Genomic DNA, 13,669 nt, shown 5'->3' with positions numbered 1-13,669 from the left:
TATGGTAGTCTTTGGATCCTGAGAGAGTGTGTCAGTAGAGTAGCAGCACATCTTCCCCATCAACCCCTGGTTGCAAGCCCCCTTTGAGCCAATAAAAATATCATTAACCATAATACATACACAGTGAGATCTCTATTAAGGTATCTGCCCAATAGGCAATGACTGTCTTAAGCAACTACTTTAAAATATCCTTATGCAATTTCTAGTACAATTTTGTTCAACATTTAGCTATAAAACCACCTACAGTGGGTGACTGATTTTTTGCTGTTCCCTTCATTAGTCACTTATGACAGCTTTTATTGTATTTGCATAAGTGTAGGATAGAGACATATGACTAAATGAAATCAGCACAGCATAGGAACGATGTAGTAATGGTATTTTACAAAATCCTTTTCCAGGGCAAGAAAAATGAAAGCATACAATATATTCACACCAACAAAGTCAGCAAGCCAACAAATGAATGGGTTTAAGTTTCATTTTATTCAGTTTTTCTTCCCCTCCCTTTCTCCAACTTCTGTTAGGGTTTCATGTTACAATGTCCAGCTACAAATTGTAAAAAGAGTTTTATTCTTCAGATACACTCATCCAGCCCCACGCTGTACAAACAGATGAAAAATACTACATATCTTTTAAACGCTTAATTTAAAAAAAAATTATGCTTGTTAGCCCTGAATTTTTTTTTAAAAAAGTGTTGTTGCTTGTCTCATTTTCAGAAACAAACTGAAAAGGTTTGAAACGATGACACCAAGAATTTGGGTGTGATTTTTCGGAAGTACTTAGGGTTGACCTTACTTTGCTTCCTTTGAGATTCACTATTGACACTTTTGACAGCGTTAAGCCCACACTGAGCCCTTTTGAAAATCATACCAATTAAGTCAATAAAAAAGGACTGCCTTCTGAACCAAAAGAACCAGCTGGGTGATGCACAGAGACTCATAACCTTTTGGTAAATTTTTCCAATGGTCTGAATAGCAGGGGATAGGCAGATGGCAGGTGCTAAACATTCAATACTCTGTACATCACCACAATCCTGCATGTTATAATATTATCATCAGTAACAATAGTAATTTATATAGTGCCATAAATGTGTATATACTATAAACATGATACACTATACACAGGGTTTTTGCAAAATCTAGGGCTTGTCTACAGCTGCACCTCTGTAGCTCTTCAATGTAGACACTACCTACTCTATTAGTTAAAATGGTCAGGAAGGCAACCCCAACTTCTGGCTGCTAGAAGCTGGGACTGGATGACAGGCAATGGCTCACTCGATAAATTGTCCTCTTTTGCTCACTCCTTCTGAAGAATCTGGCACCAGTCACTGTGGGAAGACAGGATACTGGGCTAGATGGACCATTGGTCTGACCATTCTTATATTCTTACACTAATGCGAGGGGTTCTCCCATTGGTGTAGGTAAGTCACCTTCCCGAGATGTGATAGTTAGGTTGACGGAAGAATTCTTCAGTAGACCTAGCACTGTCTACATCAGCGATTAGCTCAGGTTAATTACACCGCTCAAGGGAGTGGATATTTTAAAACCTGGAGTGCAATAGCTGAGTTGACCTAACTGTTTAGTGTAGACCAGGTCCTAGTTAAACATTTGCATTCCTTACTCTATGTATGGTAATTGCCTGGCCAAAAAACTGATGGCCTTTTGATTGTGCAGGTTGTAATCCAGGAAACTGGTCTTCCAAGAAATTGTGATAAAAGTTCTGGTACTGACTTCCAAGAATTTGTATAAGAAATTTATATTCCCTTTTCAAAAGGGTGAACATATTTTATCAGCTAAAGTGCTTGTTGCAAAGGAAGCTGTCAGACCTTTCTCTTGGCGTTTACATCTTTATTTTCATCTGCTTCTCCATCATCTCAGTGTTATCCAGATCTCTTTAGTCTGCCAAAATGGACTATAAATTTCACCAAAGCCTGCTGTCTCAGGAAAATTCTGATAATACTTCCTTCTAGATTGGACCAACGATAGCATCTTACTGTATTTTGCTTCACATTCAAGCCAGAACCAAGAAGTACAGATTTGTTTTGAAGCCACAAAAAAGATTCCTTTGGAGTTTGTGGAAAACATTAGGGGGGATTTTGTATGAACCAAATCTGGGGCTCAGTCCTACAAACCTAAGGGCCCACTTCTGCAAAATAGTGTTCTCCTTCAGCTCCCAATAACTTCACTGAGGGACTTGCCTGAATAATGACTACACACTACAGGATTGTAATTTTTCTACCTAATCAGGAAAACTGAGGTTATATTTCTGGTCTTTGGGAAACTGATTCGACTGACACTATGTCAAATCTAGTCACTTAGGAGTAAATCTGAATCCATCCTTCAATGTGCAGAGAGCTCCTCGCTACAGTGAATCTGGGCTGGTTCCATTGGGTGAAGAAGGACAGAATTATTCAAGGGTTGGGGTGCTCAGTGGGCATTTGCATCACCTATCCAGCTCCCACCTCTTGCACAGGGTAAAAGAGGGAGAGATGAGCAGGGAAAGGCTGGCACTGGCTGTGGATCCATTACTTTGAGCCGTTGCTGCCTAATAAGCAGAGGTGCTACACAGACTGGCTGCACAGTGGTTCTATAACATAGGGGAAGGATTCTTTTTATCCTTGGCTCCTAGTAGGGAATATTAATGTGTGAGAATACATGAGCTGTGTGGTGATTCCCAGGGACTGGGCCTTAAAGAAGCAATTATTCAAGGTTTAATAACTCTCTTAAAAACCCCTTTGCTTTAACAAGCAGTTAACATTTGTTGTGTCCAGAAAAGTTATCGTCTGTTTATGTCAACTAAATTACAACTGAAGCAAGGTTCATAATGCTGTGACATAATGCTTTAGCATAATGCTGCTAAAGATCTACATCAGCTGTGCTTTCCAGACAATATTATAAAATACTGATATTTCTATTTAAAAAATTACACTTTCTGTAATAGATTACAATGTTTCCTTGAAGTGAGACTTTAAGCCGCTAGTGTTTATGATAACATGTACATCATTAATCTTCATACTTTAATCTCTATAGTCCTATTTGACATACGCTGAAGGGTATGAGTGCCTTATATTGTTTATTGAGATACAAGAGAGAATATAAACTAAAAGATCTGGGGAATCAATATTATATTCATGACATTTTATTTAATTTACAAAATATGCTTTATTGCTAAACATGTTAGATAGTTCCTTGTATGTTTGCCTTGATCAATGGTAATATGGACATTCTCAAAAGGGTAAACCTATTAATTAGAGACCTGCACAGCTTTCCTTCTTGCTAGTGTAATCATTAAATTGATTTTTCCAGTCCATCATGTAATTGTTCCAGCGATGGAATCCTGCTTTCCATTCTCGTTCTGCTTCATCAATATTTCCTGTAAAACACATAATGGGTTGTATTAATCTAAATTTGAATCTTTTTTTACATTAATTGAAAAATAATGTTGATTACCAGTGCCATTTTCTCTAAATGGCACAACAGTTTCTCTTCCCTCTCTCTCATCCCTAACTATTGGAAATTTAGTGGCTAATATTTTAGCACTGCGTCAGAAAGTAGCGAGTTAAAATGAAGAACTATCATTCTGGCATGATCTTAGGTGTTATATATTGATAAAGATGAATTTGTTCTCTTTACATTGTATATATGTTTATGAAATAAACGTGTATTGTTTATCTCAGCTTTTAAAAGCAACCTCTGTTTATTTTCATCAAAATAGAATTATTTAATACATAGTTTAGAGTACAGCCCAGGAGCCCCAATAAGGATTATATCTCCACTGTGCTAGGTGCTTGTGATGGAGTATATAAACCTTACAGTGGTATGGAAGGGGTTAAGGAGGTGCTTTGGGCTGGAGTGGCACTGCCCTCCTCACCTGCAAATCATTCCAAGACAGGAGGAGTTGTTAAAGGGAGGGAACTCCACTCAGATGGGGTAACACCCTGGGAAGGAAACAGACTGTTGAATTTCTCCAGCCCCAGGGGAGGTGACAGCCTGCAGAAAGAGGGTGCAGATCGCCTGAGCTAAAAGGGAGAGGGGGGGACTGAGACTTGCAGTGGAGACCAGGGAACTCTGAAGTGGACAGTAATTCTCCCAGGGCCCTCTGAAGTAACAACAGCCCATGTCCTGGAGGGAACTGCTGACAGATTTTTCTTTTCCTTTCTTTTGTTTAACCTCATTTGCTGTCTGAGGGCTGTTTTGTTGATTCACCTGAGACCCTGAGAGGGGATGAAACAACCAAGAGGCCTTGGTCGAAGAGATGAGCTAGAAAGATAGACCTGCTAGAAAGATACACCTTGCAGCACCTGTTGGGGTGGGGGCAATTTAACTCATGTCTGCACTCCCCACATAGCTCCTACAGGGGGCACTCTACCACCGACAGATTTATGGCAGTGCTGTACAAAAACTTACAGAGATATGTGGTGGAATCACGGTTCCATTCAAGTTAAGGCTGTGGCAGAGAAGCTAAATGAAATATTTGCACCTGAGCCATTCTTTTTAGGTAACATATCAAAGGAACTGTCCCAGATTGAGGTGTCAGTGGAGGAAGTTTTGGAACAAATTGATAAATTAAACAGTAACAATTCTCCAGGACTGGATGATATTCATCCAAAGATTGTGAATGAACTCAAATATTAAATTGAAGAACTACTAATTGTGGTATATTACCTACCACTTAAATCAGACTCTGTACCAGATGACTGGAGGATAGTTAATGTAACACCAATTTTTAAAAAAGGCTCCAAAGGTGATGGCAATTACATAGAATCATAGAATATCAGAGTTGGAAGGGACCTCAGGAGGTCATCTAGTACAACCTCCTGCTCAAAGCAGGATCAATCCCCAACTAAAGCATCCCAGCCAGGGCTTTGTCAAGCCTGACCTTAAAAACATCTAAGGAAGGAGATTCTACCACCTCCCTAGCTAACCCATTCCAGTGCTTCACCACCCTCTAGTGAACAAGCTTCCTAATATCCAGCCTAAACCTCCCCCACTGCAATGTAGAGGTTGGTAAGCCTAACTTCAGTACCAGGGAAACTGATTGAAGCTATACTAGAGAACAGAATTACCAGACCCAGAGATGATCATGATAGGGAAGAGTCAAGATGGCTTTTGTAAAGGGAAATCATGCCTCATCAATTTGTTAGAATTATTTGAAGGTGTCAACAAGCATGTGGACAAGAATGATCCTTGCAAGTTGATATAGTGTATCTGAACTTTCAGAAAGCCTCTGACATGGTCCCATACCAAAGGACCTTAATCAAAGTAACCAGTCCTGGGATAAGAGGAAAGGTCCTCTCATGGATCTGTAAATAGTTAAAAGTTAGGAAACAAAGGATAGGAACAATTGGTCAGTTTTCACAGTGGAGAGGGGTAAATAGTGGAGTCCCCCAAAGACCTGTGCTGGGATCTGCACTGTTCAACATATTCATAATTTATCTGGGAAGTTTTCAGGCAATAATAAATTACTTAAGATAAATCCAAAACTGACTGTGAAGAGTTACAGAGGGATCACACAAAAGTGGGTGACTGGGCAAAAAAATGAATTTTTTTTAAGATGAAATTTAATGTTAAGAAGTGCAAAGTGATATACATTGGAAAACATAATCCCAACTATACATACCAAATGATAGGATCTAAATTAGCTGCTACCACTCAAAAAGATCTTGGAGTCACTGTCGATAGTTCTATGAAAATATCTGCTTAATGTTTTCATTAATGTACAGAATGTTAGCAACTATTAGGACAGGGATACATAATAAGACTGAAAATATCATAATGCTACTACATGATATGCCCATAGGTTGAATACTGAGTGCAGTTCTGGCCTCTCCATCTAAAAAAAAGAGATATATTAAAATGCAAGAGGTACAAACAAGGGAAACAAAAATGATTAGGGGCATGGAACAGCTTCCATAAAAGGCAGATTAAAAAGACTGGGAGGGTTCATTTTAGAAATGAGATGACTAAGTGGGGATATGAGAGAGGTCTATAAAATCATGAATGGGGTGGAGAAAGTGAATAGGGAAGAATTATTTACCCCTTAACACAAGAACCAGAAGTTACTCAATGAAATTAATAATTAGCAGGTTTAAAACAAACATAAGGAAGTACTTCACAGTCAACCTGTGGAACACTTTGCAAAGGGATGTTATGAAGGCCAAAAGTATAACTGGGTTGAAAAAAGAATTAGATAAGTTCATGGAGGATTGGTCCATTAATGGCTATTAGCCAAGACGGTCAGGAATACAACCTCATGCTTTGACTGCTAGCAGCTGGGAGTGGGATCATTTGATAATTGCCCTGCTGTGTTCATTCTCTTTTAAGCGTCTGGCACTGGTTATTGTCAGAAGACAGGTTACAGGACTAGATGGACCAATGGTCTAGCCCAGTATGGCCATTCTTATGTCAGAAGGGATAAAGTTTATTTATTTGCAGGTCAGCTGAATTTTTCCAAACCTGTTTGGTCTGGAAATCAGGTTGGTAATTTAATGATAAGAGACTTTTAAATAAGATTTTAATTCCTTCCTAGTTTCAGTTATAGCAAAAGTAATTCAGTACCTTTGCTTCCGGAACATAGTGAAGGCAAGAAGAATGAAGATGTGCAAAAAAATAAAAAAAATAGATGAACCAAACTTTTTGTTTTCAAAGCTCCAAAATAGTTAGGGCTTCACTAGATTTGAGTTTTGGGAAAAGTTCAGGTAATTTCTTATTTTCTCCTGGCCAGTTTTCTCATTATCAAACCCCCCAAAGCTTGGGCTTTCCCAATATTGATAACATTAAAACTTTTTTTGGTCAATAAACTATGTAAATATGACTCATAAGACCTATAAGGAGCAGATATACTCAATACTAAATGTTCTACTTTTACAGTCACTTTTTTCTAACCATAAAGTGCTGCTCTCTGCTTATATATATATTTTTTTACTTTAAATAAGAAATCAGACTCTTAGATAAAGCCAGATTATTTGCAACTATGTCAAATGGATGGGTAATTTAGCTTTGGACCATTACTAGTACTATTTTGAGAAAAACACCTGGATCTTATTGCTTTTCTTAGGCTTGATTATGATTATCCAGTCTCATTTATCCATGCAATGTTGCCCAATTATTGATTCAGACAACTGTTACATTTCTTCTTGAATATTTCAGGTACAGAGGCTCAGATATTTCTGAAGTCTTAATGACTGGAAAGTATTCATGCCCAGATTTTTTATAAAGTTGAATACATCTCCTGTCCATACATCTCTAATCAGAAATAATTTATCTGGATCATAAATTATGAGACACTTCAGAGCTACCTAACGGACATTAATAAAAAGTGAGTGAGCTATAGAAAACGGAGAATGAGAAATTCAAACTAGCCACCATTATGAATCTAAAAAGGAAAGAGAGACACTAAAGCCCTGAAATAAGAACCTGGGTTCCCATTTGTTTGCTCTTTTTCAGTGATAAGATCAAAATTGAAGTCACAAGTCAATGCATCCCATTATCACCAACATCATCAATCTCTTTGAAGCAACCACCTGTGACTTAGATGGGCTGACAGAAAGAAGGCAAAAAGAGATTAGAGAATTCATCTTGACCAATAATTACAATTCAGAGCATGAGGTTACTTGAATCCACTACCATATAACAAAAGCCAACCAATGAAATAATTAATACATTTTAACAGATGCAACAGCATAAATGCAGTTTTATATGGCCAAATCTCCTTATATTTGCTAATCTCGAAAAGTTTTGTAGTTGATTATCCAAAAAGATTTGCAGGACATGATTATAAATAAAAATTATAAATTATAAATTATAAAAAATAACAATAAATACTAATAATGAACAATAGATACATAATAATTAACGCGAAAGAGAATCTTTTTTGGATCAGGCCTTTAACGCTCATGAAAGGGGCTGGTTTGACAAAGCAAGAAAACAAAGTGTTCAAGATACCCACAGATCAAACAGTTGGCAGCACATCCCTTCCCACATGGCTTTGGTGATGTTACAGTACCCTAATTTCAGTGGAGTTACATCAGAGATAAATTTGGCTCCATGCCCTTATTTGCCCCTCTGTTATATCTGCCAAAAGGGCACCAGTTGTGAATGTATTTTTGTGTTATGGACACTAGGAGCTGGACAGAGGTCACGTAACAGTTATGATATAGTATAATTTACTAGGAAACATAAGGCAGGAGTAATATTTCCTTCCTACCCAGTTGCTATTAGGTACTGTACCTGCAAATATCTTCCTGACTCTTAGCTCTGATAAATATTAAGAACTGTCCAGGTACAAGGCTCTGCAGGATTAGGTGTATTTTGAAATCTCTCCTGGATATTCTTTAGTCATCCATACAATTTCGGGAGATCTGTGCAGCTTTAACCAACAAAGCAGGTTTTTTGTTTCCTTGTTTGTTTTTAAGGAAATCACCAGATTTTTATTTTCTTCTAACAGTAAGTAGAAATGTTCAGATGATACAATATTGTAAGAAGTTTTACCTCCCTTACTAACTAGGTTGGGGCTAGACAAATTAAATGAATGGACAGAGGACTTTAGGGGCCATATCCTACCACCCTTATATTAAGTATTGTCTTACTCTGAGACTAGTCCCACTGGCATCAATGGGACTACTCAACGTGAGTTATGGTTGCTGAATCTAACCCAAAGTAATATGGAAACTGGTTCTGATATTGAACTTTCTGACTTGTGGCATAAGAACATAAGAACGTCTTCCTTTTGTTTGTTTTAAACTTGATGACTATTAATTTTGTTTTGTGACCCCTAGTTCTTGTGTTATGAGAAGGCATTTTAATGATCTACATACAGCTGACTATTTGTCTAATGTATAATGCTTTTGGATACTATTTTTGTACATGTAAGATGTTCAAGCTTAATTCTTAGTTTTCTTAGGATATTTTTCTTAGCATATTCACAAAATCCACTGATAGGACTATTCTGACATTTTATCTTTGTTTTGTTACTTCATAGGTAATATATAATGACCCAATCTCACTATAAATTAAAAATATATATATTTTTAAAAAGACCAGAGGAAGTAATGGAGTGGAAACTGAAAGTTGTTCTACCTATAGCCAGCTCAAGGGGAAACAGACGCAGTGGTAGTTAGGGCTCTGGATGCATTACAGGTTGTTGGAGTATTGGAAGGAACATTCATTTGGATACACAATATTTTGATCATTAAGATCTTTTAGAACTGGAGGCTGCTAAAGAGTTAACAAACTTCTTTTGAGAAAATTAATCCATGATTCTAGTTCCTATTCCTTACAGTTAAGGACTAATGTCTTCTGGCTCTTAAACCTGATAACCCTTTTAGAATCTGTCATCAGGAGGACTACTGTGAATTGTGCCTGTGCTAGTACCCGCAGACTAATCTTTTTGCCTTTGTGCATGATGAATATTTAAGTCTGTTCCTCCCATGGTGTTGAGCGCCCTGAGTTTTTCTTAAGGCCAGTGAGAGTTGAGAGTTCTCAGTCCCCTGCTGGACATGTCAGCTCCCGGCAGGACTGCAACCTGAGGCAGCAAGAGTTCTGTCTTCTTCAGAATCAAGAGCACACACCCGACAATTCCAGGGCCCAATTTACCAGGCTACTTGTATTGTCAGAACAAAAATATATATATTGCAACTAAGGCCCTCAATGATAGTGTGGTAATCCACCCCAAAGTAAAGACACTAGAAAACCCACAAAACTGTACCAACAGTATATACTTTAGAAATATTCAGAGACTGGCACTTCCATTTGTGTCTCTTCCTGCTATCTGGATATGTGAGATTTGTTTTTCTCTTATTAATTTTCTAAATCTGCAGCCATACTATAAGCTTTGCCAGCTCTGGGCATTTTACTTCTCTAGGAAACTGGAAAAGATCCACCCTTGCAGCCTGGAGTCACTAAACATTTTGCTGTCTCTTATATTTTACTTCTTTAGCCAACTGTCTGTCTTGCCTAGAGTGTGGTAGAGCCAGCTTCGCTTACATGTTGAGCAGCATTGGTGCTGGTCATTATGTAGATAGGAGACCTCAAAGTAATAAACAGAATAGCAAAGAAAGATGAGTTAGTGGGTGGCTCAGTACCAAACTGATTCCCCAGCATCGTGACAGAGGACACATCATAGCTGGAGGTGCCATTTTTCAGATAAAACTGAGGCTCTGACCACTTGAGGTAATTAAAATATTCAACTGCACTTTTTGCAAGAGTAGACATGTCAGTTTGGGTGTCCTCTTCAGATTCCAGTTGGAATCATTACACTCCTGTCTACCTAAATTCCAGCTGCACTTTCAACTGGATATGATATTTTTCTTCACTTCTGTCCTAATGTTGTGCAGTGTTGCTGTACATTAAAGCAGTTGTGACTTTCCACCTAAGAGGTGGCTGTGTTTCAGTGTTGGGTAAAGTGATCTGCAGATGTATCTCTGTCTATGGTATGTAAAGTGCTTTGAGTCCTTTGGGAACTAAAGAGATTTCAAAAATATTATTTTGTACTCAGTGGTTCATTGAAAGGAACCTTTGCAATGAAAGTGCAGCCTAGGAAGTTTATCAGTGGAAACTAAAATGATTTTTTTCTCACAGCTGGAATAGGTTGTGTGTAGGAAACATAAATATACAAAGGTCTAACGTTTCTGTTCTAAAGACTGGCAGTGCCAAAACACCACCACCCATTAGCAACATTCAATCTCCTTCCTTTACTTTTGTCAAGAGTATGTTATGGAATCTTTCAAAAAATATTTTAAGCATGCATATTAAATTAGGGGTTAAAAGAAATGATTTATGGTAGATCAAGAAACATACTTTCATTTTTCTAGGCAGATTGCAAGAGGTGGTTTGTAATCCTTCCCAGCCCAAGGCCATGCAAGGCAACTCTGCTGGCCTGCCAAGAGATGCTGAAGCATGTGTGTTGATATAAATCGTGTCACAGAACATTTGGTATACACAGTACATTCGTATATCAATAACATCATCCAAACAGATGGAGTATACAATTATCATTTTTATGAGTAATGCCTGATGATCAAAACACGGATTAAACCAACTTTGTGTACATCTGAAATACCCATGTCTCACCTGAAAATGACCCAAATTCGCACACAAAAAAATATACTTGCTATTTATAAAATCTCCCATGTAGTCGCCAAATGGCAGGGTGTCGTGATAAGAGACACAGCAAAGCGTCACCCAATCAGCAAATAATACTTTGAATTGGTTACAAATGCTGCTTCCTTTCCCTTTTTTATTTAATAAAATGAGGTCTGATGCTGAGAGCTACTGAGCATCACCTACAACATACTGATGAGCCCAACCTACTTCTATTGAAGTGAATGGGAACATTGCACTCAGATAATGTGGCATAGTTATAAGAACCTAAATAGATCAGAATAGATTAAAGCAAATGGTTTCAATAGACAATTTGAGACCATTTCCATGATCCAGTCCTATCCCTTTAGACTCTGTGATTTCAAGTCCAGTAAGCTGCCGTGATATGATCTCAATCGAGTATAAAAATATTGATCTCATCGCACTCCCTTTGAAGTAAATGGGAAAAGTAATAACGACTTCAGTAGGAGCACGATCAGACCTGTAACAGACCAAAGGGCACAAAATGGGAATGAATTAACCATTTCAGAAAAACAGAACAAAAACGAACTATTGCCGCCACGGACACTTACCCACTTCTAGAGCCAACCTTAAACTGAACCTTATGGAAGGGTGTGAAATTATGATTTAACCTTTCCAAACCCTGATTTGCTTTTCAGACACTTCTTTCCTTCTAGGCTTAGATGCGGGTTGGAACTCTGACATTTTTTTATAAAGACTGTTCCTGAAGAACATCCAGAGGCTCACAACCCTAATCTGTACCACTGGCTCATTAAAATGCAAGCTACCAGAACCCTGACAGGAAAATCAGTTTTCAAGAGATATCTAGCCAGGTATTGAAGTCTGAATGGATCTGGATCACAGAGCAAAGTTTCCAAAATTTTCAGTCTTCATAACTAAGCCCAAACTCCAAACCTCCCTGAAACTATAACTCTAAACCTGGTGACAATTATCCATCACTAATAAAAATTTATGAAAAGTGATTTAGAAAAACACTCCTAAAGCACTATGCAGACAATCTTAATTAAAATCCAGTGGTATTTTGCATTGGCTAAACCCTGAGGTCTCTCCATTCTTTTTACACAGTCTTTATATAACTACTGCATGGTTGTCACCAGAGACTGAGCCCTGGAACTCCAGAAATAAATCACAAGCTTCTACAGCGTGGTCCGAAAGAACCAAATCCCCCAGCTGGCAGCAGCAGCAGTAAACTCACATCCTCTGTGGATTAGGTACAAAGGGTAGAGAAAACCCAATCTAAACATCTGCAGCCCGTGGCAGTTCAAATCCCAGACAAGCTCCCATTTTTGGCCATCATGGTCATCACTGAGGACCGAACTTGGTACATCCAGCATTAACAGCCTGCTGCACTATAGCTTCACCAAAAGCCCCTCACATGGAAGCAGACAGACCTGTTCTCTATCAGACACATTTGGGTTTGCATAACACACTGAAGAGTAACAAGGCAAACTCCTGCTGAAGTGAATGAGAGTTTGCTTGAGAAAAGACATCAGGATTTGATTCCATTGAAATAACCTTTTCAAATATAAGCTTGGAGATTCAAACTGAAATACAGTGCTACTATCAGGAAAGTGAGCTTGTATTGAGCAGCATACCCTATGTATGCATATTTACCAAAAGTTTACCTGTTATCTCCAGGACTTTGGGAAAAAATACATTCCAGAATCGACACTGCTGGGCACGTAATTTTGTATATATCTTTGAAGCATCAGTGTTTAATGTTAAGTATTTTTGTTCAGTGGTAGTGAAGATTGGCCATCTGGTTCCATTAATCTGAGTCCCATTTGGAGTTCTAAATGATTAAAGAGAAATATTTCATTTCTCATGGGAAATTACCTGTGCATATCAATAGAATAAAATTATACTATTGACAAGTTATTTTATTTCAGACATCAGCATGTTAGTTTGGAATTACTGGAGCACCTTTTGTACATGATAGAAATAAAGCCACTACCCAAAACAGTAAAACTTTAAATTTTACATATCACTAAGGTTAATTAACAAAGTAAAACTAAATATATTCAGATTAGTTTTTGGTTTTTTCTTATCCTAATGGAAAAATGAAGTTAATAAAACCAACCTACATAAATTGCATATGTTGAACCCAGAAGGTCTGATAGAAGATATAATCTGTTACAGGTGACCCCAAAACAGTAAATTTAGGCGCTTGCATTACATATATTTTAATATAAATGCTAACGTCTAATTCTAATGAGTCCATTGGATTGCATTGTTCAGGTAGATCTGAAAGGTCTACAAGTAAAGGTTTGCATCTGTGTAAATGAAGTGACTGGAGTCCACCTTGGTTAAAGCAAGGTCGAAAAGAGGAAGATGATGTCTTTTGTATTAGAAGAAAAGGCTCTTAACTACAATGTGCTCAATACCCCCATTGTGTTACTGAGCACACTGAATCACAACTCATTCTGAACGCAAAGAGAATTAAAAGGTGCTCAGCATCTAGTACAGGGGCGAGCAAACTTTTTGGCCTGAGGGCCACATTGGGTTTCCGAAATTGTATGGTGGCCCGGCCCCCGACCCCTATCTGACCCCCC

At 38.0% G+C, this 13,669-nt stretch overlaps 1 protein-coding gene across 2 annotated transcripts in view; it reads right to left on the bottom strand.

Annotated features, from left to right (window-relative positions):
- Nucleotides 1-495: 495 nt before the first annotated feature.
- The window catches only part of BCHE (butyrylcholinesterase), a 48,531-nt gene continuing 35,357 nt past the window's right edge, over nt 496-13,669 (bottom strand). For both annotated transcript variants that reach the window (XM_074963629.1, XM_074963628.1), the window contains 2 exons: nt 12,743-12,909; nt 496-3,369 (listed from right to left, as the gene is read on the bottom strand). In XM_074963629.1, the coding sequence (XP_074819730.1) occupies nt 3,245-3,369; nt 12,743-12,909 (292 nt within the window). In that variant the 3' untranslated portion in view covers nt 496-3,244. The remainder of the gene's footprint in view (nt 3,370-12,742; nt 12,910-13,669) is intronic.

This window comes from Natator depressus, chromosome 9, assembly GCF_965152275.1.
Source record: "Natator depressus isolate rNatDep1 chromosome 9, rNatDep2.hap1, whole genome shotgun sequence".
NCBI classification, from domain to species: domain Eukaryota; kingdom Metazoa; phylum Chordata; order Testudines; family Cheloniidae; genus Natator; species Natator depressus.
The sequence above is the reverse complement of the archived record's forward strand: the minus strand, read 5'-3'. Positions and strand labels throughout refer to the sequence as shown.